This window comes from Delphinapterus leucas, chromosome 4 (assembly GCF_059928025.1).
Source record: "Delphinapterus leucas isolate spDelLeu-1000000601 "Yukka" chromosome 4, BTC_Dleu_Yukka2, whole genome shotgun sequence".
Lineage (NCBI taxonomy): Eukaryota > Metazoa > Chordata > Mammalia > Artiodactyla > Monodontidae > Delphinapterus > Delphinapterus leucas.
This window is the reverse complement of record NC_143132.1, coordinates 135,337,594-135,362,400: the sequence shown is the minus strand read 5'-3', so window position 1 is coordinate 135,362,400 and position 24,807 is coordinate 135,337,594. Positions and strand designations below refer to the sequence as shown.

The window sequence follows — 24,807 nt, the reverse complement described above, 5'->3', positions numbered from 1 at the left end:
TTCTGAGGTCCTAGATCATCTTCACTATCATTATTCTGAATTCTTTTTCTGCAAGGTTGCCCATCTCCACTTTATTTAGTTTTTTTTGGGGGGGGGGGTTATCTCATTCCTTCGTCTGGTACAGAGTCCTCTGCCTTTTCATTTTGTCTTTCTTTCTGTCAATGTGGTTTTCCTTCCACAGACTGCAGAATTGTAGTTCTTCTTGCTTCTGCTGTCTGCCCTCTGGTGGATGAGGCTATCTAAGAGGCTTCTGCAAGCTTCCTGATGGGAGGGACTGGTGGTGGGTAGACTGGTTATTGCTCTGGTGGGCAGAGCTCAGTAAAACTTTAATCTGCTTGCTTGCTGATGGGTGGGGCTGGGTTCTCTCCCTGTTGGTTGCTTGGCCTGAGGTGACCCAGCACTGAAGCCTACCTGGCTCTTTGGTGGGGCTAATGGCGGACTCTGGGAGGACTTACATCAAGGAGGACTTCCCAGAACCTCTCTGCCAGTGTCCTTGTCCTCATGGTGAGGCACAGCCAACCCCCACCTCTGCAGGAGACCCTCCAACACCAGCAGGTAGGTCTAGTTCAGTCTCCTGTGGGATTTCTGCTCCTTCCCCTGGGTCCCAATGTGCACACTACTCTGTGTGTGCCCTCCAAGAGTGGAGCCTCTGTTTCCCCCAGTCCTGTCAAAGTCCTGCAATCAGATCCTGCTAGCCTTCAAAGTCTGATTCTCTAGGAATTCCTCCTCCCATTGTCAGACCCCCAGGTTGGGAAGCCTGATGTGGGGCTCAGAACCTTCACTCCAGCGGGTGGACTTCTGTGGTATAAGTGTTCTCCGATTTGTGCATCACCCACCCAGCCATTATGGGATTTGATTTTATTGTGATTGCACCCCTCCTACCATCTCATTACAGCTTCTCCTTTGTCTTTGGATGTGGGGTATCTTTCTGGTGAGTTCCAGTGTCTTCCTGTCAATGATTGTTCAGCAGTTAGTTGTGATTCCATTGTTCTCGCAAGAGAGAGTGAGCGCACGTCCCTCTACTCTGCCATCCTCTTAAATTGTCTTTTTAATTATTTTTTTAATTGTCAGCAAATGTTTAGTGATTGTTTACTATGGGGCTGGCACCCACTCAGCAGGAAATAAAGACCCAATAATGAGCCGCAGGGTCAGAGAGGACAGATAAAGGAACAGTCACCAAAAACCCCTATGCAACTATAAATCATGTTACATGCCTTAGTAATAACATGAATACTATTAATAATAATAACTAACATTAACTGGGATGACTATTTGTCAGACACTGAGCTGGGTGGGCTTCAATTCCATCCTCTCATTGAGTCCTCACAGACCCACAAGGCAGGTGTGTTTATCATCCTTACTTTACAGGTGAAAAAACCTGAGATGCAGAGAAGCTAAGTGACTTGCAAGGAAGAGGCAGAGTTGTGATTTGAGTCCAGGTCTGACTTTAGAAAACAGGTGCTTGGGGCTTTCCTGGTGGCGCAGTGGTTGAGAGTCTGCCTGCCGATGCAGGGGACACGGGTTCGTGCCCCGGTCCAGGAGGATCCCACATGCCGTGGAGCGGCTGGGCCCGTGAGCCATGGCCGCTGGGCCTGCGCGTCCAGAGCCTGTTCTCCGCAACGGGAGAGGACACAACAGGGAGAGGCCCGCGTACCGCAAAAAAACAGGTGCTTGATCATGAAGTAAAGAGCAAGGTGCTTGTGAGAATGTAAAGGACTTGCCTTCAGTATGTGAAGCTCTCTCTAGGCTCCCTACACCCTCACCCTTTTCCTGCTTTTTTAGTCCAAGGAGGATGACAGTACTATTGACCTGCTGACTTGGTAACCAAGACTGGGCTGGCTCTGATTCAGAAGCAGAAAATGTCAGACAATTTCACATTTACTTGTTGGGTCATGAAATAGGATTAGGATTGGAGTTAAGGTCAGGGATAGGATAATGGTACCTTGCCAACATAATTATATCCTTGCACTCTATGATCAAAACGATTGAGTCAGAAGGTTTTGCATTGTGCCAGAGTCATCTGACTGGCTCCCAAAGAGGCCACCCAGGGTAGTTTTACCTTGATCAATTTACCACAGAGCTGAAACTGTTTCACAGCCAAGTCAGTGTCCTGAGGTTTGTCTGTCTAGAGAAGACTGACTCCCAACAATCCAACTCATAGGAGGCTGAAGTATATAACCAGATGCCCATGTATTCATTAACAGTTGGTGTTAGTCCTCCAGTAACTGGCTGTCTCCTCCCTCAACCAGAGCACCCTTTTCCCAATATAAGCAATCCCTGGTAGCCAAATCAGTCAACAGCAGGCTGGTTGGTGAGTTAAGGGAGGCAGATGTAGTCCAAGTCAGGGTGGGGTTTGGAGAGTCATCTCCACCTCACAGCAGGGTACGGTGTGAGCTCCAATTTCATGTTGCTCTTTCCTGGACAGTGGTAGGTAATAAATGCCAACTTCTAGCCTCTTGGCTTTACCCTACTTCTTTTTCCTTCCTCTTTCTATATGCCAGCCTCATTCTTTCTCTTTGTTTCATGCATTCTCCATAGAATACAATTGATTAGATTGCTGATTATTCAACTGTCATCACATTCCAGCCCTTCCCCCCTAAGATTACATCAAGGACATCACCTTAATGGGTGGGTTGGTTGTTCCCAAGCTCTTCATTCATTTACATAATTACTTGATTCATTACATAATTACTTCATTCATTTACATAATTACTTCATTCATTACATAATTACTTCATTCATTACATAATTCATTTTTTTGTTTATTCTCAGATTTACATAATTCATTTTTTTGTTTATTCTCAGATATATTAGGTTGAACCATATGGAACTGCTATTTTGGTAGGTTAAAAAACAGATAGCTGCAATTTCGTGTGGTTCAACAAACAGCAGACCTGATCCACTAGGGGTGGGCTTAATGAGTCCAACTCCCTTTTGCAAGCCTTGGTGGTAGGTTTATATATGGGGGGGGTGCAGGGTCATGCATGGCAGCCCTTTACCTCTTTCTGGAAACAGGCTTTTCTGGGTAGCCACTGGTGTCTGGGACCTCATTCCTCTTGTTAACCATTTATCCTCCAACTAGAACCTTAATGTCAAGGACAAGCTAACGAGGGACTTGAGGTTGAGGAAGAAGGTCAAATTTTTGGCTACACATGACTGACTATGTATTCCAAAGCCAACAAGGAAAGATGTTAAGGAACACTTAGATAGTCCATGGTTTGTGCAATCCCCTGTTAATGTGGAAAACTGGAGACTAGTGGAGACATTTTACAAACTTCGGTCAAATGCCTCTGTGACATAGGCTGTATGCCCAACACCATTCTTACCTTCAAGTGTTTTTGTTACCGAACACAAGGCCGTGTGTCCAATGCATAGTGAGGCAAAACAATACCAAAACATCAGAGTTTGGAGCAGAGAAAGGTTTATTGCGGGGTCATGCAAGGAGAGGGGTGGCTCATGCCTTAAAAACCCCAAACTCCCCAAAAGCTTTCAGCAAAGCCCTTTTATAGGAAAGGTAAGAGAGAGGCATGGTTAGTTGCTGCAAACTTCTTGGTGTCAGATCCTTTGTTCTTGAGGTCAGGTCACCATGTTCCTGTAAACCTCCACCAAAACAAATGTTATCCTCTGTTCTACCTAGAAAGGGCAAGGTTCCAAGGCTCAACTTTCGCCCTCCAAGGTCCAGGCCCTGGCTAAGGGGAGGGGGTCCTTGCATAGGCCGGTTACCCTGCCCAGGAGCATTTGTCCGGCACCCAGTCTGGGTCCTCCCTTCAGTGCCCAGGCCGGGCTGAAGAGGCAGATCTCAGCTGGCGGCGCCCTCAGGGCCAGGTCCCCAGACCCTGCCCAGCCTTCATCACTGAGGGGGCAAGGCGCACAGGACCCCACAGGCCCTCAGGTTCCTCAAGCCGCCCAAACGGGGGCCAGGTCCTGCAGAAGACAGCCGCTGCCATTAGGTCACAGAAGTGGGGATGAGGGAGAGGTTCTCGGCTGTTTCAAGGCCTGGGCCTGGCCAATGGGTGCCTGTGGCGAGGACTCTGGAGCCCCGCAGTACACAGCCCTGTCCCCAGGCCCCCCAGCTCACCTGCTGGCCCCGAGGCCGGAGGACCTGGAGGGTCCCAGGGAGAAAGCCGTGATCCCCCTCTCACCGCACTCTCTGCTGCAAGGACCGCTGCAAGGCTGTTGGTGGAGTGGACCTCTAACCCAGGCTCAAAGGGCTGCGCACCCGCCCAGCCCCTATTACATTTTCAATGTGCTATAATTGTATGTATACGTGTGTGCTTCTGGCTACCAGTTTACCATACAGTAAGCTCTGTGAGGGAAGGGCCTATATCTGACTTATACTTAACTCCTAACATCAGGCCTGGCATACAGTAGGTACTCATTAAATAAATGTTTTACATAAATGAATGAGTTAATGAGTGGATGAATAGTTAAACAACAAATCATGCAAATACCAGGAAAGCATCAAACACCCATACCAAACAAAAGGTCTCTGGGCCTTTAAAGGTCAGGAACCAGGCTGCCTGTAGAAGTCAGTAGAGGTTTCACCAGAGGAAGTGACCTGAAAGTAGCTGCTCCCCAATTGGAAAAGGTCGTCAGTGGAACAGGCCAGGCAGTAGCTCACAGATCTGAGAGAGGAAGCCACAAATGAAAAGTTACTCCCCATTTCCTGGCAAGTCTTTGGCCAGCATGAGCTGCATTCTTTTGAGCTGAGCGTGTGTGGAATTTCCAGCCTAGGTAGCAGAATGGAACTTGGAATGAATAGCTCAGCAAAAAAGAGCCCAGGGATAATGGGGCTGGGCCCAGCTGCCCTGTGCCAGCTCTTGAGCTCATGGAATATTGGAGCTCAGTGGGCCTTGTTGAGGGAGATAAATGATGTCCTTTGGATTATACCACTTCAGAGGACTCAGAGAGAAATTTCCACATTCAGACAGCATTAGGATACTTAGAAGATGTGCTGAAATACCTGGTAATATTCCGAGTGCTTGCCACTATTCAACTTTCCATCTACCGAGTACAAATGAAGGTCTGTTTTGCTTTAAAGATGGGGAAGGTCCAAATATCGAGAGAGCTGGATGATGCTTCATGATGAGGACGGGGTGAAGATGAGGATTCAGGGCTCTGTGTAACCCATCTGGAGGAGGGTAGCAAGGGAGATTTAAGAGGAAAACCTGGTAGGAATATATGCTGTCAGTTTCAGGTCAGGGGATTCAAAGTGGAGGAGACCAGCTCCATGCGGGAGACTATTAACTACAGATAATGACACAACCACAAAGACCCTTGTCTCTCTACTGGCCTGACCTGAGTTTTCTACATATGATCAAGTTTGGGAAGCATGCCATCAATCACACTGAAAGATGTAGTAGAGAATTTTACTGCATTAACCCTCAACTGCTGTACCTTCTCTGCTTTTTTCCCATCATTACTTCTTTCAAGACACGGATACATTGATGGGGACCTAAGAAAAGGAGGACTGAATTTCAGTTATTCATATCTAGATCTTTTCTTCTAGATTATAACGGAGTTGAAGGCAGGAATGACAAATTACTCTGCCTGGAACAAAGCACATTGCCTTAAATATAGCTAAATAGGTCCTTCACAGATGAGGAAAGAAAGAACAAAAGGAAGGAAGGGAAGGAGGAAGGAGGAAAGCAAGGGAGGGAGAGAAAGGAAGAAAAAGAAATTTGATCAGAGATGTTAAGGAAGGTGGGGGAGGGGCAATACTGAACTTGGCCTGCATCACAAGAAGATACCTGGTGTCACAGAAGGAAGTTACCTAGAGACCCATCCCAGGTGGTTGAGGGCAGTTTATGTTTGCGGAATTATACGAAAGCTTGCTGTTGGCCAAGGCCAGGCCCTTGATTTGCTTCTTTGACATATTCTAGGCTAAGTACGTTAATAGTGTAGGTGGAGGGGGCATGGGGGAGACAAACTTTAACAGAAAAACTGTAAAGGAAAAGACCAAGAAGTAGCTCCATTTACTGGCTGTGCTCTATCTACCCCACAAGGCTACTAACATAAGTCTGAGTCATTTCCTCAGTGGTTGTGACAGTTCTCTGTCTTTAGAAGGAGGAAGTGGAAAGTTTAATACCTTACATTAGAGGCCCTTTTTCATATGCAAGGATTCATTTCATTCTCAAGGCCAAAAAGGTACTTAAATGGGACAACCACGTATAGCATGGGCACATTTGGTCCCCATTACTATGGTATGCCATTCCCCTCCTCTTATCAGGGATAAAAAAAAAGATAGATTACAGTCATCATCTCGTCAGGGCAGGGGATACTATTTAAATGTAAAATCATTTATCGCATCCAATGTGTATTAAGCACTGCAACTAAGAGGTACTCTTTCCCCAAGTATCTTGCAAGAGCTAACATCTCCATTTTACAGATCAGGAGCTTGAGGGTCAGATTTAGCTTGACCTTGGTAGATATATCAATATCTAGTAGAGGGTGGAGTATAGATAAAACCAATAGATAAAACCAATCTCCTTTTAACTACCTACTGGCTTACTAAGATCTTTTAGTAAATGAGAACTAAACTTCAAGGCCACTGCTCCTCACTTTCATAACAATCATCCCCTACGATGAAAATGAATAGTTGCCAGACCAGAGAGGGTGAAAGTACAGAGGCCAGCAGAGCGGATGGTACCATCTTTAACATAGCTAGCTTAACACAGGGCCTTTCCGTCTCGCTAAAGTTCAAACGACTAGAAGGCCCCAGCTGGCCCTTGACGAGCAGACGCACGTGTATCGTACGCATGCGCCCAGACGGGACCTACCCGCCCCTTCGACCGGACCTCTTTAGCCAAGTCACCAACCAGCCCTCTAAATGCCCGCCCCCAAGGCTAAACCTTCGACCAATCGGGAGGCAAGAGTCATCAGGTACGTCACATTTAGCATATACCATCTCCCCGCCCCCAAGCCATGGCCCCGCCCCGTCCGAGACAGGGATGGTCGCCAAAGCACTTCGTTCTGGCATCTGATTGGCTCCTTTTCCAGCCCCGCCTCCGTCTCCTCCCGCCGCCCTCCCCTCCACTCTCCCACACTGGCGGGCGGAGCTAAGTACGCAGGCGTGGGTGCTGCCTCTCTCTTCTGGGGGCCCGCCCGCCCGCCCTCCTCCCCCTCCCTCCCCTCCCCAACCCCCTTCCCCTCCTCTCTGGGCCTGCGTGCGCGCGTCCTCCTCCTTCACGCGCCGCCGCTAGCCTACCACTCTCGCTGGAACCTCTGGCCCGAACGCTCCCTTTGCCCTCCGGCTGCGGAGCGGGCGGGATCCTGCACCGCTGTCGCTGCAGCCCGGGCGGGCGGGGCGGCGGCAGCGGCTCGCGAGCCCCGAGGAGGGCCGTACCACCATTCGCCAGCACGCGGGGGGAGCCGCTCGCCCCGCCGCAAACGCCTCGGCGACCCTGCGGGGCTGAGGCGTCGCCGCGCCCGGGAGCTTGAGCGCCGAGCCGGCCTCGACCCCGAGCTCGGAGCCCCGCGGGCAGCGCCCGCTGCCGGCCCCACCCATCCGGGCCGAGGAGGCCGCGACCATGGCTGAGATGGAGGAGCGGAGCCTGGACAACTTCTTCGCCAAGAGAGACAAGAAGAAGAAGAAGGAGCGGAGCAACCGGGCGGCGAGCGCCGCGGGTTCGGCGGGCGTCGCCGGCGGGAGCAGCGGAGCCGCGGGCGCGGCGGGCGGTGGGGCGGGCGCGGGGACCCGGCCGGGCGACGGCGGGACCGCGGGCGCGGGGGCCACGGGCCCCGGGGCCGCCACCAAGGTTGTGACAAAGGTGAGGGGCCAGGGAGACTGGGAGTCGGGGCCCGGGCCGCGCGCTTGCGCCCATGTGCCCGCCCCCGCCCGCCTGCCTGCCTGCCTGCCCGGGGAAACGGCCGGGAGGGGCGGCTGGGGCCCGGCTGGCGGGCTGATGGGCGCGGAGGCTGCCACGTGACGCGGGCTTCCCACGGCGGGCCGCCTCGCGCTCCCCGCTGGACCCCCGACACCCCGCTCCCGACCCGCGGCGCTTGGCTCGGGCGAGGACGCAAGCTGGCGGCGGCACCCTCCCGGGGAATCGGCCCGGGTCGGAAGTGCATCTATCGAATGACGTCTACTCTGAGTAATTTAGCGTTCTGATTTCAGACCAGTAGTCTGAGCTGAATTTTCTAACAATCACATTTGTGGCATCTCTAACTGGCACAACTTGGTCCCGAAGCCCGTAAAAGAAAAGTCTCATGGCAAGATTGAGCTAGACGTTTAGTTGTGGGCTTCCTGTTGATTTCATCTGGCGTTTCCTGGTTGCTTTTAAAGTAACAGGTTTCATGAAGGAACGCGGTGGAAGTAAAGTTTACTCACGTTTGTCCTCCAGCCTAGTTGGCCTTGGGATTGAGCAAGGGCTTTGGCCAGAAAACGAGTCCACACTTTAGGTTCCAGCCGATTCATCCCTTTTTCATAGTCTGATAGTTGTCTTAGTTGTGTTTTTACAAATAGCTTTAATTGACTAAGTGGTACCTGTTTTACAGGATGAAGATGAGTGGAAAGAATTTGAGCAAAAAGAAGTTGATTACAGCGGCCTAAGAGTTCAAGCAATGCAAATAAGGTATGGTCTGGTTACAGATGTGCTTAGATAACTCAAGGGATAGATACTGTATGTTTGGGGGTTTTTTAGCCCCAAAACAGCATCACAGTACTCTTGTGCTTTAGATATGCTTATTAGGACTCTAATGGATTGTGCCTATTCCTCTGATGGTGGCCCTTCTATATGCTGATCAAATTAGCTGCCAGCTCTAAAATCCTGTGAGAACTTGCCTGCTTCAAATCTTGGTTAGGCCTTTTTGAGACAGCTAAAATGGATTTTGTGGTTTCAAAATTTTTACTTTTAATATTGGTGGGTCGAAGTTAGTTTTTCTTTTTGTTTCAAAAAATAACAGGGGTGGTTTTCAGATCCTCTGTGACAGACAAGTTATATATGTATTCGTAATTGAAGCATAGTTAGAGGGAAATAGCAGATTTTACAAACAAGTTATATATGTATTCGTAATTGAAGCATAGTTAGAGGGAAATAACAGATTTTACGTATTCACACAGTGAAACCAACTTGTGTAATTAGCACTGAGGTCAAGAAACTGAACATTACTGGTAGAGGAGAAAGCCCCCTCGTAGTCACTGTTTTCACCCCTCAAATAACCACTAACCTAACACTAGATTAATTTTCCTAGAAACTTATAGAAATGGAATCATACTCTAAGTACATTTTTAAAGTTCAAGAAAACAGTAATTTCTGAAAATTGGATTGGTTGGCTTAGAGAATTTGAAATTAACGTATTTTATCAAGTCCAGTCTATGGTAGTCACATGTACTTTAGATTCATGTAAATAAATGTCATGTTTTTGAGGGTCTCATGAAGTAGAAAATCTATTGGTTTAGATTAAAAACCTTTATTCTCAGTTTCAAGAAATAAGTGATCCCTGGGAATTCCCTGGCAGTCCAGTGGTTAGGACTCAGCACTCTCACTACCAGGGGCCTGGGGTCCATCCCTGGTTGAGGAGCTAAAGTCCCGCACGCCACACAGCACAGCCAAAAAAAGAAGTGAACCTGATGAACTGCGTTCCAGTTTGAAGTCTGTGATTTATATATGCCCGTGACTGCCTGGCACAGTGGAGGAAATACTTTTCCTTAACAAAATACTGTCTTTTGACCTCTCTAGATGGTAACATTTATGGTGTTAAATAACTTATTAAAAAACCAGGGCTAACTTGTATGACATTTGTTGGATACTTACCACAACTAGGCATTCATGTCCTAGGTTCTTTCATGTCGCTGTGTGAGCTTAAGCAAAGTGAAACCTGATTGATAGTGGGAAACTTTTAGGAAATGCAGCTTCCCCACATTTGAAATACCTTCCGTGGTGGTGTGAAGTAGAGGTGATTAGACTGGAGGTTTATTCCCAGCCACTTCTTGGCTTCCTTCGTGTGTTAGATGTTTTTTGGTTTTTGTTTTTTCTTTTTTTGGTTGTGTTGGGTTTTTGTTGCTGCGCACGGGCTTTCTCTAGTTGCCGCGAGGGAGGGCTACTCTTCATTGTGGTGTGCGGGCTTCTCATTGCCGTGGCTTCTTCTGTTGCAGGGCATGGGCTCTAGGCACACAGGCTTCAGTAGTTGCAGCACACAGGCTCAGTAGTTGTGGTAAGCGGGCCCTAGAGTGCGTGGGCTTCAGTAGTTGCGGTGCACTGGCTTGGTTGCTCCGCGGCATGTGGGATCTTTCCGGACCAGGGATCAAACCTATGTCCCCTGCATTGGCAGGAGGATTCTTTTTTTTTTTTTTTTTTTTTGCGGTACGCGGGCCTCTCACTGTTGTGGCCTCTCCCGTTGCGGAGCACAGACTCCGGACACGCAGGCTCAGCGGCCATGGCTCACGGGCCCAGCCGCTCCGTGGCATGTGGCATCTTCCCGGACTGGGGCACAAACCCATGTCCCCTGCATCGGCAGGTGGACTCTCAACCACTGCGCCACCAGGGAAGCCCAGACCAGCTTTTTTGTACTGCATTTTTCATTATTTAGCATCTAGTCATTGCCCCTCAGTGGCCATCCAGAGATCTTTCTATTACCTGCTAACATTGAGAAACATACCTTCTTCAGGAAGCTGCTTTTGTGGATTCTCAGTCACTGTGGAGTCTGGGGTCTGTCTCCGTTGCCTTCATAAATCAACAGAGGGGAATCAACGGCTTCCAGGAAAGGCTTGAGAGTGAGAAGCCATCAGAGGGTTAATAATAATGACAAAAACTTTCACTTTATACAGCTGACGCTTGAACAACATGGGTTTGTACTGCATGGGTCCACTTATATGCAGATATTTTTCAATAGTAAATGCTGTATTACACGATCTGTGGTTGGTTGAATCTGCTGATACGGAAGAACTGCAGATGAGGCATGTTAACACCCCTGTTGTTCAAGGGTCAACCATGTACTGAATATCTTTATAAACTTTGTATTAAATGTTCTTGACATTGAAACTCAGTAGGGGTGGGAGTCTACAAGGAAAGACACACTGGTTCAATAGAATGGGAAGTAGGTTACTCACACAAATAGGATATAGTTGATAATGTGGCAAAAACGTGGACTTTAGGGAAAGACAGACCTGGGCTTGCATTTTAGCCCTGCTGCTTATGTGTGACCTTGGGCGAGTTACTTTACTTGTGAATGTTATCTGCAAAATTGAGATGACTACTCAGGATTTTTGTGAGGATTTTGAACAGGATGTTCATAATATATCCACTTGGTTAATGTTAACCAACCTCTGTTTAGTGGGTAAATTAGAATGTCTTACTCTTGGGAATTTCTCTGCTATTTAACCATGAGGCACCTGCTTTATAATACCAATATTTGAGGAGAAGGGATAATGGAGGCACATAATATTATCATGACTAAAGTCCTACTCTGGTGAGTCAGTTCACTATGGACTTAATAGGAGAACATGACATGTTCAGGTTGGCATTAGTATAACCATATAAAGAAAAATCCTTCTCAGAGTTGCTGGAGATCTTGAATGATTGTCTTTTATGACTTGGTCTTACCTTTTGTGCAGAAGCCCTCAGAAGGGGAGAGAAATGAGATCTCTCTCTTCTCTGGAATTGGAGGGGGGTGGTTATGCCTTTAGTTTGTTACCTTTTCTATCCATGAGAGAGACAGCCTTGCTATTTCAATATGAAACAAGGGAAAATGACACTTTGAAGTTGACTTAAAAATATCTTGAAATTCTCCATCTATAGTCTTAATTTTTTTTCTCCCAACTTATTGTGTTGAAAAATTACAAACCTCAGAAAAGTTTCAAGAATAGTAGAATAAGTACCCTTATACTCTTGCTGGAGATGTACAAATCATTTTTGCCACGCTTACTTTCTCTTTAGTTAGCTGCATACAGTCTTAAAAGTTTTTGACACTAGTCCTCGTAGTAAGTTAGCATGCTGGACGTTTGTTGAAGGTGAGTGTGCAATTGAAAGGGGGAGAGTTTTCAGCAGCAGCAAGCATACTGTATTAACGTCCTAGCTCACATTTACCCATTAGCTCAAGATTTAAGTACCAAGAGTATTATGAGGTCATGTGTCAAGTTTTGTGTCTAAGTTAATCTTATTCAAGATCACATTGTTTACAGACAAGTTCTGAGAGGGAAGCCATTGAGATGGTGATAAAAGAAGGGGCCTAGCGCTTGAGCTTAGATTATTGGTTGATAGTAAGACCTATAGGCCTTTCCCATCTTTAAAATGGATTTGAGGAAGAAAGATTTCATTTACTACTTATTACTAAATGGTGAGCATTTGTCATGTTTCAATAAAAAATTGAGTCCTTGGATCCCAGTGGTTTTCTAGGAATCTTAAGAAATCTAGACTTTTAAACCCATTAGGTAGAGCTGGTTAATTTGTCCTTTGAAGAGAAGAAATGATTCCAGCATCCAAGCTGGATTCGTAGTAGCAAATATTTGTGGGACTGCTGTGTCCTGGATATTGGGCATCAACTGCTGGGTCTTGGAGTTGTAAAAAAATAACTCATGCTCTACTGAACACTAGTAGATCATTTCAGTGATGTGCAGGGGCCGTGGAGTCCAGGAGAGACACTTAGGTCTACCATGAATGGGTCAAGAAAGGGTCCTTGGATGAAATACAGTGACATTTTAAGCTGCCAGCCATGGCTCATCAGGCCATTTCTATCCCCCCAGTTTACTGTTGTAACAGTGATTGGATAATAGGGTCAAATCAGTGGCGCTGCCCATGCCCAGCATTCTGGCAAAAGTGCAGTCAAGTCCGGATTTTGTTGTAGCTGCTTTTGGGGAAGGGGGAGTTAGGATACATAAATTCTCCTGTAATGTCCTTTGAGATAAGGAGGTAAGAATGTTCTGTTCTTTATAGATACACCACTGTAGAATGTGTGATCCTGATCAGTCTTACTAAAAAAAAGTGAATTTCTCAAATCTCAAAATAGGGAAAATTTTTGTTTCATATTTTAGAGCTATAAAGAGAGCGAAATGAAGTAATAGGCAACCTGAAAGAATATGGGCTCTGGAGTCCCACTGACTTGGCTCTGCTACATTGTAGCCCTGGTGAAGGTACTTAAGTATCTGAATATCAGTCTCCTCATATGTACAATGGGTCTTCTCCCCGCCTTAGTGTTCTTTCGATTTTTAACTTTGTAAAACAGGTACAACACTGCCTGGTATAGTAGATGCTCAGTAAATATTCCTTTTTGTAGCATTATCATTCCCCGTACCCCAAAATAGTGCCTTACAGACTAATGCATATTCAAGACAGTATACTTTGGATTGTGATAATGAATTTACAGTAACATTGTAGTTTTTATTTTATTTACTTATTTTTTAAGCATTGTAGTTTTTAAAACATCAAATTTAGCTGATGAGACGTTGTATATTATATTTGGATCAAACGCCAAATTTTAGCCTAGTTGTCTTCTGTGGAAATAATTCTCTGCAACATGATTTTTGTTCTTTGGCATTTGGAGGTTTGACATTTTCTGGAATATGTAAATATGAAAAAGTAGTAGGCTATTTAAATTATTTCTATCCTGCCATTGTTACTATAGCACTTGGGCAAGGCTCTTAGCATCTCTGGGCCTTACTTCCCTCTGTTGGATGAAGTGTCTTGACTAGACAATTTCCAATGTTTAGTTTAGCTGATATTTCAGAATCTTATGAAGCAAAATACTAAGTTGTCTTGTGCCTATTATCAATATACAATCCCTCTAATTAAAACAGATCACTCTTATTTTCTAGTAATAGTTTGTAATCTAGAGGTATTTTAGATTTGTGATTTTTTTAATTCATTTCTTCACTTGTCTCTGAGGGTGAAAAGGTGATGAACACTAGACAGTAAAGGAATCTTCTTTTCTTTGAGACTCTCAGCATTCTATCAGACCAAATTAGAGTTTTTCTTCAAACTTTATTTTTTTGCAGATTAGGAAAACAATGTTTTTGTTCTTTAGAACATTTGAAGAGTATAACAGCATAAAGAAATATGCAAGAATTATTCATAATCCCTTCTGCTTAGGGATAATCAGTGTTAAAATTTTTTTGGTTTTCAGTTTATTGCAAGCTGATAATTCTGGGGTTTATATATTAAATATTAAAATAATTTAAGGGAAAAGCTATTTTAATTCAGTGCATTGTTGAAATTAACCATTTCTAAATGTAACTGATCAAATGAAAGCTATCACAGTTTGGGGATATAAGAGTGTAAAAGTGCCATGAAGTCACTTAAATCTTTGTGGGGATCTTATCACCCTGTCTGGCATGGATTGGGTTGCTGTGACATTGCTAACTACATAGTCAATTATAGCTAGGTGAGTAACACCTGTGCTTTTACTCATGGACCAAGCAAATTACATTTTAGTGTAATTACATAGGTGTGGCTTCAGAGGTGGGTAACTTTTTAAAAAAACTTCTTTTGGGACAATTTTGACATTTGGATACGACTCCTGGATAAATTATGACTTTCATACTCTTACCTGATCATTCTACTTAAAAGCTTTAGGAAGCAAGATCATACTGCTTAGTGTCCATTTTAAAAGAACATGTTTTCATGTTGCTTTTTTTTTAATGAAAACTATGTTTTTTCTTATTATAAAGGTGGTATATGTGGTGCTTATATGAAAACCTAAATATTAAAATGCTGGAGAGGGTGTGGAGAAAAGGGAAACCTCTTGCACTGTTGGTGGGAATTAATACAGCCACTATGGAGAACAGTATGGAGGTTCCTTAAAAAATTAAAAATAGAACTACTGTATGACCCAGCCATCCCACTACTGGGCATAAACCCTGAGAAAACCATAATTCAAAAAGAGTCATGTACCACAATGTTCATTGCAGCTCTATTTACAGTAGCCAGGACATGGAAGCAACCTAAGTGTGCATCAACAGGTGAATGGATAAAGAAGATGTGGCACATATATACAATGGAATATTACTCAGCCATAAAAAGAAACGAAATTGAGTTATTTGTAGTGAGGTGGATGGCCCTAGAGACTGTCATACAGAGTGAAGTAAGTCAGAAAGAGAAAAATAAATACTGTATGCTAACACATATATATGGAATCTAAAAAAAAAAAAAAAAAAAAATGGTTCTGAAGACCCTAGGGGCAGGACAAAAATAAAGACACAGATGTAGAGAATGGACTTGAGAACACGGGGAGGGGGAAGGGTAAGCTGGGATGAAGTGAGAGAGTGGCATGGACATATATACACTACCAAATGTAAAATAGATAGCTGGTGGGAAGCAGCCGCATAGCACAGGGAGATCAGCTCGGTGCTTTGTGACCACCTAGAGGGGTGGGATAGGGAGGGTGGGAGGGAGACGCAAGAGGGAGGGGGGATATATGTATACATATAGCTGATTCACTTTGTTATAAAGCAGAAACTAACACCATTGTAAAGCAATTATACTCCAATAAAGATGTTAAAAAATAATTAATAAATAAAAAGCATGTAATACCAAATGCTTACGGCACTTACCACGTGCCAAGCACTGTTATCAGTGCTTTGTGTCTGTTAATCTTCATAATGGGGCTGTTACCCCCTTTTTACATGAGAAGACTGAGGCATACAGAAGTTAGATGCCGTACTTAGTCTTCCTGGCTAGTAAATGGCAGAGCCTGGGTGTATTGAACCAGCCAGTTTGGCTTTAAAATCTGCTCATAACTGCTTGCTCCATGAAGAAAATAAAGTCATGCATTCTAGCACCCACTTTTTAACATTTACCCAAGAAATCATTCTAGTTGTCTTTCTATCTATATTAGGTGCATGGATTTTTAGTATTGATACATTGTTGGTTTATGTGACATGATTATTACTTCCATGTTAGTGTAGGCCTAACATTTTAAATAGCTCCATAGGATTCTATTATGTGTTAGCAAAAAGGAAGACTGAAGGCTGGCTTAGCCATACTCCCCACGCTTTTTTCCTCTCAAACTATAGTCTTTAGTAAAATCGTGCTCTAAATGCAGATTGAAGGTAAGTTTGTTCCCTTTCTCACTTTCTGTTGCCACCCTAGGCCTCTAAATTCTGGAATCATCTCTGGTTGGTGGGCAATAAGTGATGGTACTATTATCTGAGTGTCTTTAAAGAAGACCATTAGCTATTCAAGAAATTTGTCATATAGCCAGAACTTATTTTAATAGACATGGAAAGAAAGCACCCTTAGATGTCATTTTGCAGAAACCAGGATATGCCCTGATGTTCCCAAGGTCACAGTCAGGGTAGGAGTCATACATACATTGTTATGGCCATTGTCATGGATCAGATATCAAAAGGAGAAAATGTCTGAAAGAGTGGAAGGCCAGAGACAGAGCTTTAGGCAGCAGCATGTAGCATTTTTTTTTTTTCTTTTTGTTGCGTTGGGTCTTCACAGCCGCGCACGGGTTTTCTCTTTGTTGCAGTGCACAGGCTTCTCATTGCATTGGCTTCTCGTTGAGGAGCATGGGCTCTAGGCACACAGGCTTCAGTAATTGCAGCATGCAGTCTCAGTAATTGCAGCATGTGAGCCCTAGAGCATGGGGGCTTCAGTAGTTGAGGCACATAGGCTCAGTAGTTGCAGTGCGTGGGCTTCAGTAGTTATGGCACACAGGCTCTAGAGCACAGACTCAGTAGTTGTGGCACACGGGCTTAGTTCCTCCGCGGCGTGTGGGATCTTCCTGGACCAGGGATCGAACCCGTGTCCCCTGCATTGGCAGGCGGATTCTTAACCACTGCTCTACCAGGGAAGTCCCGCAGCCCGTTTTTTTTAATAGAGGAAAGGACAGTTAGATTGATGACAGAGATTGATAAGCTGAAGACCTAGGAAACACCACCACTGTCATGGAAAGTAATCCAGGGAGAAGGTTGGCGGTCTGTGCCAGGTACATCATCTGCAAGGGCAAAGAGTTGCAAAAAGGAAGTTTGATTTGGCAGTTATCTTTGTGCTGTCAAGCCAGTGGGATAGAGGCAGGCTATATGTACTTGATAACTTAGCAAATTCAGGCTTACGTAAAATAGTAATAAGTAATCCAACACAAGGAGAAATAAAGATACCTTGCAGAGATCACAGACTTATGACTCAAGTCGATTCAAGAATAAAACAATAGGGACTTGCCTGGCAGCCCAGGGGTTAAGAATTCACCTTCCAATGCAGGGGGTGTGGGTTCAGTCCCTGGTCGGGCAGCTAAGATACCACATGCCTTGTGGCCAAAAAACCAAGAAAACATAAAACAGAAGCAATATTGTAATTTAGTAAAGACATTAAAAATGGTCCACATCAAATCTTAAAAAAAAAAATTAAAAATAGGCATTAAATAGAACAGTTCAGTCAGTCTTAGAATGGTATGTCACCACTGAGGATATATTTTGCATTTATAATCACTAGTAAGCCAAAGACTGAGTTCTTGTATTCTCTTCTTTAAATGCGTGACACATCTCTGATGTTAGGGAGCAGTTCTATATATTTCCTATGTCTAGACAGTAGAGACTGACACTAATAAAGTATGAAGCACTGATGTAAATACTGAATGCTAACTTGTTTTCCTCTGTTGGAATGTGAATTAATTTTGAGAGTATTTTTTTACATGTACTAAAGGATTAGCAAATGAAATTATACAACTTTTAAAACCCATACATTTGATCACTAAAAATATGCTTACCATAAGTGCCTGTTTGTACACTTTGGTCCTAGAAAAAAATCAAGTAATTGTACTTTTAATCTTTCAAATTGCCCTTTTCTCTACATTTCAGGTTAGATTGACCTCTCTTCCCTCCCTCAGTAGGGACTGCTATAAATAATCAACACAGATTGTTAAAAGCCTGGCATGTCAGTACGTTAAATATTTCTAGATATTCTTGAGTGTATGGAGTTTGCAACAAGGGAAGTGGAGACTGTCAGAGAGGTTTTCTCAACCTTTTTCCAGCGATGAATCCTTTTACATGAAGTCCTAATGCATAAAATAAAATCCCCTAATTCTTCCTCTCTTTTTTTTTTTTTTAAAAGCAAGTGAGGCATTTGGGCTTGAAGAGGTTAATAAGTACCTTCTCCAGAATCACAGATCATTATTGATAGAATTAAGGATTTGGACTGACAGTTTTCCTGGTGTTTCTGTAATTGAATTCACTTGTTTATTTTCCAATAGTGAAAAGGAAGAAGATGAAAATGAAAAAAGAGAAGATCCAGGTGATAACTGGGAAGAAGGCGGAGGAGGTGGTGGTGGTGTAGAAAAATCTTCAGGTCCCTGGAATAAAACAGCTCCGGTACAAGCACCTCCTGCTCCAGTAGTTGGTAATCTTCATATTTCATTTTCATAAAGATGTCTATTTGTGTATAATTTTACATGCAGTCAGCTTTCAACTAAATGCATGCTTGCACTGGGTGAGTAGGGTCTTCTTTCCATTCCTAGGAGAGAGATTTGTGTCTGATCTAAAGACTTTCATATCCTCAATAAAGAAATTTGGAAGTTAAGGCTGTAGGCTGCTTAAATCTTACTGCAGCCCTATAGCTTGCCAGATTTACATGTTTAAGCATTTTTTTTTCAATGTTTGACGGCTAACTAAGGAATATTGAGTACCTGTGTCTTTTTTTTTTCCATTCCCCATTTTACTCTCTCTGAAGAATGAATTCTCAGACAGGTGGATTTTATCACTCCCAAGAGGATGAAAAGTGCTTCTTGGCTTGGGGGAGAGTGGGAATGGTAAAGAAATCTTAGATCTTACAATGGTTTGTGGCCCATCAGAGGGCCAGAGTATGTAAACATATGTACAGTGTATCTGTGGTATTAACATTTTTTGCTTGGGGCATGAGGACAGTACTGTTTAGAAGAAAGTTGTCTAAAAAGGCTCTTTTAGGAAGGCAATAAAGAAAAAATGTTGAGAAATAATGCTCTGATGTATACCCATTTTATACAGAATAATATAAAGAATAACAAATCACCCCCAAATGTTACTGTCCAAAGATCACAGATTACTACCATGCATAGTTTTTGCCTGTTTCCTTCTAGCTGCATTATACTTGAGCTAATGAATGATGTAGAGATGTTCATTTGAAAGGAAGCTTTCGATAACTAGAAAACATGTGTAAAACACTGAATTCATGTTTAGGATGGGGGGGGTGAATGGTATGTAAGAAAAGCTGAAAGGCTGTGTCCTCAAAATCTTGGTCATGGTACAAGACTTTGGGCTGCTTAATTTTTTCTCCTGTTTTACTAGAAAATAAAAAATTCATTGATGATGTAAAAGTGGTCATACTTTGAAAGGTAGTCCCTGATGAGACCTGTCTCCCAGGAACAGCAGATGCCTTTCCCACTTCCAATAAGTTGACTTAATAGAACTCATTTACATAGATAATTAAAATTGTACATGGAAGAGAAATTGGAAGACTACTTTTACCCTAGAAAAATAGGCCTTTGCTTTTGGACATTTCCTCAGATAACTTTCCTTCTGTTGTTCAGAGACCCTTAACGTAAGTATTGTTTTTTTCCATAACTGTTAAAATGATCAGGAATTCAGGAGTAGCTTATTAAAACGCCAAGCACTTGAATAGTTTCTCTAAACTGTTTTGAAATGTTAGTTACAGAAACCCCAGAACCGACAATGACTAGTGGCGTGTATAGGCCTCCTGGGGCCAGGTTGACCACAACAAGGAAAGCACCCCAAGGACCACCAGAAATCTACAGTGATACACAGTTCCCATCCCTGCAGTCCACTGCCAAGCATGTAGAAAGCCGGAAGTAAGTATTCTCAAGATTGTGTTTTGGAGCCCTATCCTTTGGCCAGGGAGTGGGGTTTTTGGGATTTGAAAACCCACCTGGGGTGTTGCAGTAAAGCCCAAGCTGCAGCTGAGAGGCAACTGAGAATTAAGGTGGGACTTACATGCCCAGGACTGGGGGGAGAAGGGGGGAAGGACCTGGGGTGGGGGGGGCGAGGGGAAAGAGCACCAAAGACAAACTTCGTCTGCAAATTTCCCTTATCCCTAGTTTATGTCATTCTGTAGCCATGACAAGTCTCATCTAGTGAGAATTCTTAATAAATATTAAGTACATTATTGCTGCTTCTGTGTTCCTTGTAATATAGAAACTAGAAAAGTCAGCAATATTTCATTATATTCCCAGTTAATGTGAGTAGATGAAAGATGTTGGCATTTATAAATCTAATATTAAAAATAATCTTATTTCAGCAGGTACTTAAAATGAATGCTACCTGGAGTTAAATGACCACATATGGCACATCCACATCTTATTTAGGGACATGAATTTTTTACAAAGTAAATAAAATGGGAAGAAATGTAAATGACATCAGATGGAAATTTTTCGGGGTGGCTTTTAAATTAAATCCCAGCGTTTTTGCCTCTTTGAGAGCACAGCTGGCTTGAATTTAAGCCTCCACTTGACTTGGTCCTCTGCTCTGTCCTCCACGAGAGGCAGTGATTCACCACACTCATCTTTATCTGACCCGCTCCCATAAAGTAGATGTGTGGAGAGTTCTTTGAATAATGAGTAGAACTTTACTTGAATGAGGAAATTGTTGTTCTTACTTTATGCATAAAGAAAGAGATGTGTATTGTCTATTATTTGCTAAGAGTAACAATGAGTCTTAGAAGGAATCACCATGTCATTAGACAGCTTTTTAACTTTCCAGTTGTCTTGAAGTTGGTCCCAAAATAGGTTTTCAGTTAATAGTATTCAGTAGATTTGCTACCACAGAAAATAGGACCCTAGAGCTTCAGTACAGTATTCTATATTTTCTGTTCAATTGAAGCCTTAAAAGTGGTTTTGGTAAGGATTTATATACCAGTTTCCCCCTCCTGTCCCTTCCTCAGGATTTTTCTAAGGGGTGGCTTTTTTTTTAATTCAAGGAAGGATATTTTCAAAACAACCTAGTGAAGAAGAAATATTTACTGATTACATTTCTTTTCCCTTAGGGATAAAGAAATGGAGAAGAGCTTTGAAGTAGTAAGACACAAAACTAGAGGTAGGGATGAGGTTTCAAAAAACCAGGCCCTTAAACTTCAGCTAGACAACCAGTATGCTGTGCTTGAGAATCAGAAAAGCAGCCACACACAGTACAATTAAGGAATGGTGTTTGCTAACCCTTCTAAGGTAACTAGACCACAGCTAACCACCATGGACAGCCATCATCATCTGATCTCTGCTGGATCTACAACTGATGCAGACCACTCGGTGTACGGGACCGGCCCTATTGCACTATGGAAGTTTAAAGTATCACAACTGCTCTTTATGTGTATTGGATTTAGGGGGATTTTCATTGTTATATAAATGTGTCAACTAGATTCAGCAGTGTTCTTTCAGAGTTACTCTGCAAATACAAAATAATCAAAAACTGCAGCCAGTGGTCATTTCAAAATCTTTTTATGTTCAGATACTGAGCCTTCGTAAGGGTTGACTACCTCAGATTTGCTGCACTCATTGTGGACTTCATGTGGATCACAACTTCTGGATAAGAAGGTTACAGCTTTTAAGTGTCGATGTGAAACTTGAAACCAGCTCTACTGGATTCCTATCAGAAATCCTGCAGAAAGTCAGCCATCTGGGTTCTGATCTGCTGTAAAAGATGAAGATTTAAGTGACCTTAATTAACCTGTCCTGTGCCCCATTCATAAGGAACACTCTGTAGTGGGTATTAGACTTCCTGGAACATGCCGCTCTCTAAAGAACTGATGTGTTCAGATAATCTGTGTAGGGCTGTGATTTATAATTTAAACTTTGAGTTGTATTCTGAGGTAACCACAAATTAAATTCAACAAAACTTGGGTCACCAAGTGGGAAAAGGGGTGTGTGTGGGGGAATAATCTTATATTTTTAGTAATTTTTTATTTGGGTAGTACTTTTTCTGTGTTCCATATTAAGGCTTTTTTTTTTCTTTCTTTCTTTCTTTTTTTTTTTTTTTGCTTTGACTTGGAATAGTTCTTTGACAGAGCATATTGCTTGGCTAAGTAACCTGAAATATGCATTGGAATTGTGAAACGTCTCATGAATTTGCCAATCCCTAGAGCAGAACCAGATGGCCTTTGATATAAAGGGCAGTAGATGCAGGGGGCTCTACTTCAGGTGCTGCTAAAGCTTCCTCTAATCAGGTCTAAGTTGTATAGTAAACTGGTGGAAAGAGTATATTTTCTGCTCAGGCCAAGGGAGTCACAGATGTGTCCTTATAAATTCAAAGCAGCGAGAGCAGAACCTCAACCTAAAACCCACTGAAGTTTCATGGATCTTGCATGATCTCTGACAAGAATTCCAGATGCACTTGTGCCCAAACGTTTAAGGTATTAGACGCAGTGATTGTTTCAGCCTAGCTCTGTCATCAACCTCCTGGTGTGTCTTTTTACGTTGTTCATTTGGAGAGTCAGGGGCGAAAGACAGGTGATGTAGCACTTCTGTTTTTAATGATTACAGCTTAAACTATCCAGTAATTTTTAGTCCTGGAAAAGGACATCAGGACGCTACCCAGGATTACTGAAAAGTCTTTCCATCTAATGAGATAGTCTGGTAATTTCCTAGTTTTGTATCTTTGGTTCAATAGAAATATTTCAAAGTGGCATGTGACCACTTGTTGCAGAGTCTGGATTTCTCTGTAATAAAATCCCTTTGCCAAATGTAGGAGTTGCAGACTTGCTACTGGCAAGAGTGAAGCAAATGGGTGAGTAAAACTATCCTGATGTGGGAGCATTTTCCTCTAGGAGTTCAGTCTTGATAAGTGTCAGTGCAGGAATCGCACTCCTAGGAGTGTTACAGAGTCATCTGCTGTCAGATGCGAACCATATCTGGGCAATAATGTTGGCATTATTTGAAGTGGCAGGCAGGATGCCTACGTTCTGATGTACTTGGGTGAGTAGCTGAGCCAGCCAAGGAGAGGTTGGATGAGTGAGAAACAAAGGATTCTTGGTTAATCTGAAGACTTCATTTGAGAACCAAAAATCTTTTAACAAATAACCTCTTGGACCTTGAGCCACATATTTCCCCTAAAAAGTATGCATTTTTTTCCAGCAAAATTTCGTTGGGGGTTATGTTATTGAGGAATGAACTGAGATGAATATGTGGAAATGTTACTTAATGGCATAGAAATCTGAAGACCTGCAGGAGATTTAAAATTCCAACCCTTCTTATAACTTTTTAAAAGATTGTGAAATTATCAAAATGCACATGAATCAAGTTTTAATATGCTGTATGATGGGTGGATGAGGCTGTCCATTGTACCATTTCTTTCTTTGAATTCTCAGGCATGGTTTGGCAGTGCAAAAACTCTGTAACATTAACAAATTCAATAAAAAGTAAATATGTAGATTTTGGAGTCTGGTGGTTTTTACTCTTAACTGGTAACTGATTATCTTTGAAAATGGAGAATTGATGACATTCCTCCTTTGCTCTAGGAGGCTGATAATGTCATCTCGAGTGACCTTTCCATTTGAGAAATGTTTGTAGAGTACTCTTAATGTTAAAACCAGACCTGGAATGAAACTGGCTGTGAACCTGTGATGAATGTTCTTTTCCAAAGATAAACATTGAAATGTATTCTTGTCTTCATTGCTGTATTAAATTGTGTTATCTTAGACCATGGTAGGGAAATCTACAGTCTCTACTATGTAAACTAAAGATTTCAGGGCTTGTCCTCTGAGAAGCTTACGAATTTCTCAAATGAGAGCCATTTTAAATTTCAGGATTTAGTCTGGATTATAGTCCCTAAATTTCTAAACTAGAGGAAGTATATTTTCAGTCATTTTTGGTTGGAATGTGAAATTTTTGAAATATCAAAAATCAAATACAAGTGTTTTTTTAACTGAACTGTTCATTTTGGAATGTAAGTATATGTATTTTTTTCATACCTACAACTTATTTATTTTGTAACTGGAAGTATGTACCTGTTAATGTTCCTCATCTATTTCACCTATCCCCACACACACCCTTCCCCTCTTGCATGTGTTCTCAGTATCTATGACTGTTTCTGTTATGTTTGTTTTTGTTTTATAAATTCCACATATAAGTGAAATCACTATTTGTCTGAACTGTTTCACTAAGCATAATACCCTCCAGGTCCATCCATGTTGCTAATGGCAAATTTTCATTCTCTTTTATGGCTGTTATTTCATTGTATCTACGTAACACATTTTCTTCATTAGTTTGCTTCCATATCTTGGCTGTTGTAAATAATGCTGCATTGAACATAGGGATGTACATGTCTTTTCAAAATAATGATTTTACTTTGCTCGGATAAATACCCAGGAGTGGTATTGCTGGGTCGTATGGTAGATCTATTTTTAATTTTTTGAGGAGCCTCCATACTGTTTTCCATAGTGGCTGCACCAATTTACATTCCCACAAATAGTGCATGAGGGTTCCCCTTTTCCACATGCTTGAGAACTCTTGTTATTTGTTGTCTTTTTGATAATAGCCATTCTGACAGGTGTGAGGTGATAACTGTGGTTTTGGTTTGCATTTCCCTGGTGATAGTGATGTTGAGCATCTATCTGTATGACTTTTGTGGGAAAATGTCTTCTCAGGTCCTTCAGGTCCTCTGTCCATTTTTATTTTTATTTATTTATTTTTTTTGGCTATGCCACGTGGCATGCAGGATCTTAGTTCCCTGACCAAGGATCGAACCCATGCCCCCTGCAATGGAAGCGTGGAGTCTTAACCACTGGACTACCAGTGACGTCCCTGTATGAGTTCTTTTTATATTTGGATATTAACCACTTATCTGATACATCCTTTGCAAATATCTTCTCCCATTTAGTAGTTGGCCTTTTTATTTTGTTGGTAGTTTCCTTCACTGTGCAAAAGCACAAAAGCTTTTTAGGTTTATGTAGTCCC

At 42.8% G+C, this 24,807-nt stretch overlaps 1 protein-coding gene across 8 annotated transcripts; it reads left to right on the top strand.

Annotated features, from left to right (window-relative positions):
• The first annotated feature begins 392 nt into the window (after window positions 1–392).
• Window positions 393–23,281, top strand: CDV3 (CDV3 homolog). 8 transcript variants are annotated; one of them, XM_089911137.1, is made up of 6 exons: window positions 394–555; window positions 6,699–6,882; window positions 8,497–8,573; window positions 18,127–18,272; window positions 19,557–19,716; window positions 20,907–23,281. In XM_089911137.1, exons 3-6 carry the CDS (start codon window positions 8,563–8,565, stop codon window positions 21,055–21,057), a joined length of 468 nt encoding a protein of 155 aa, XP_089767263.1. In that variant the 5' UTR covers window positions 394–555; window positions 6,699–6,882; window positions 8,497–8,562; the 3' UTR covers window positions 21,058–23,281. The 8 variants fall into 8 exon arrangements, with proteins under 8 accessions (XP_089767262.1, XP_089767263.1, XP_089767260.1 ...); XM_089911136.1 differs by lacking the exon at window positions 6,699–6,882 and having other exon boundaries at window positions 393–555; XM_089911134.1 differs by lacking the exons at window positions 394–555; window positions 6,699–6,882 and adding an exon at window positions 7,124–7,769 and having other exon boundaries at window positions 19,563–19,716.
• Window positions 23,282–24,807: the final 1,526 nt, after the last annotated feature.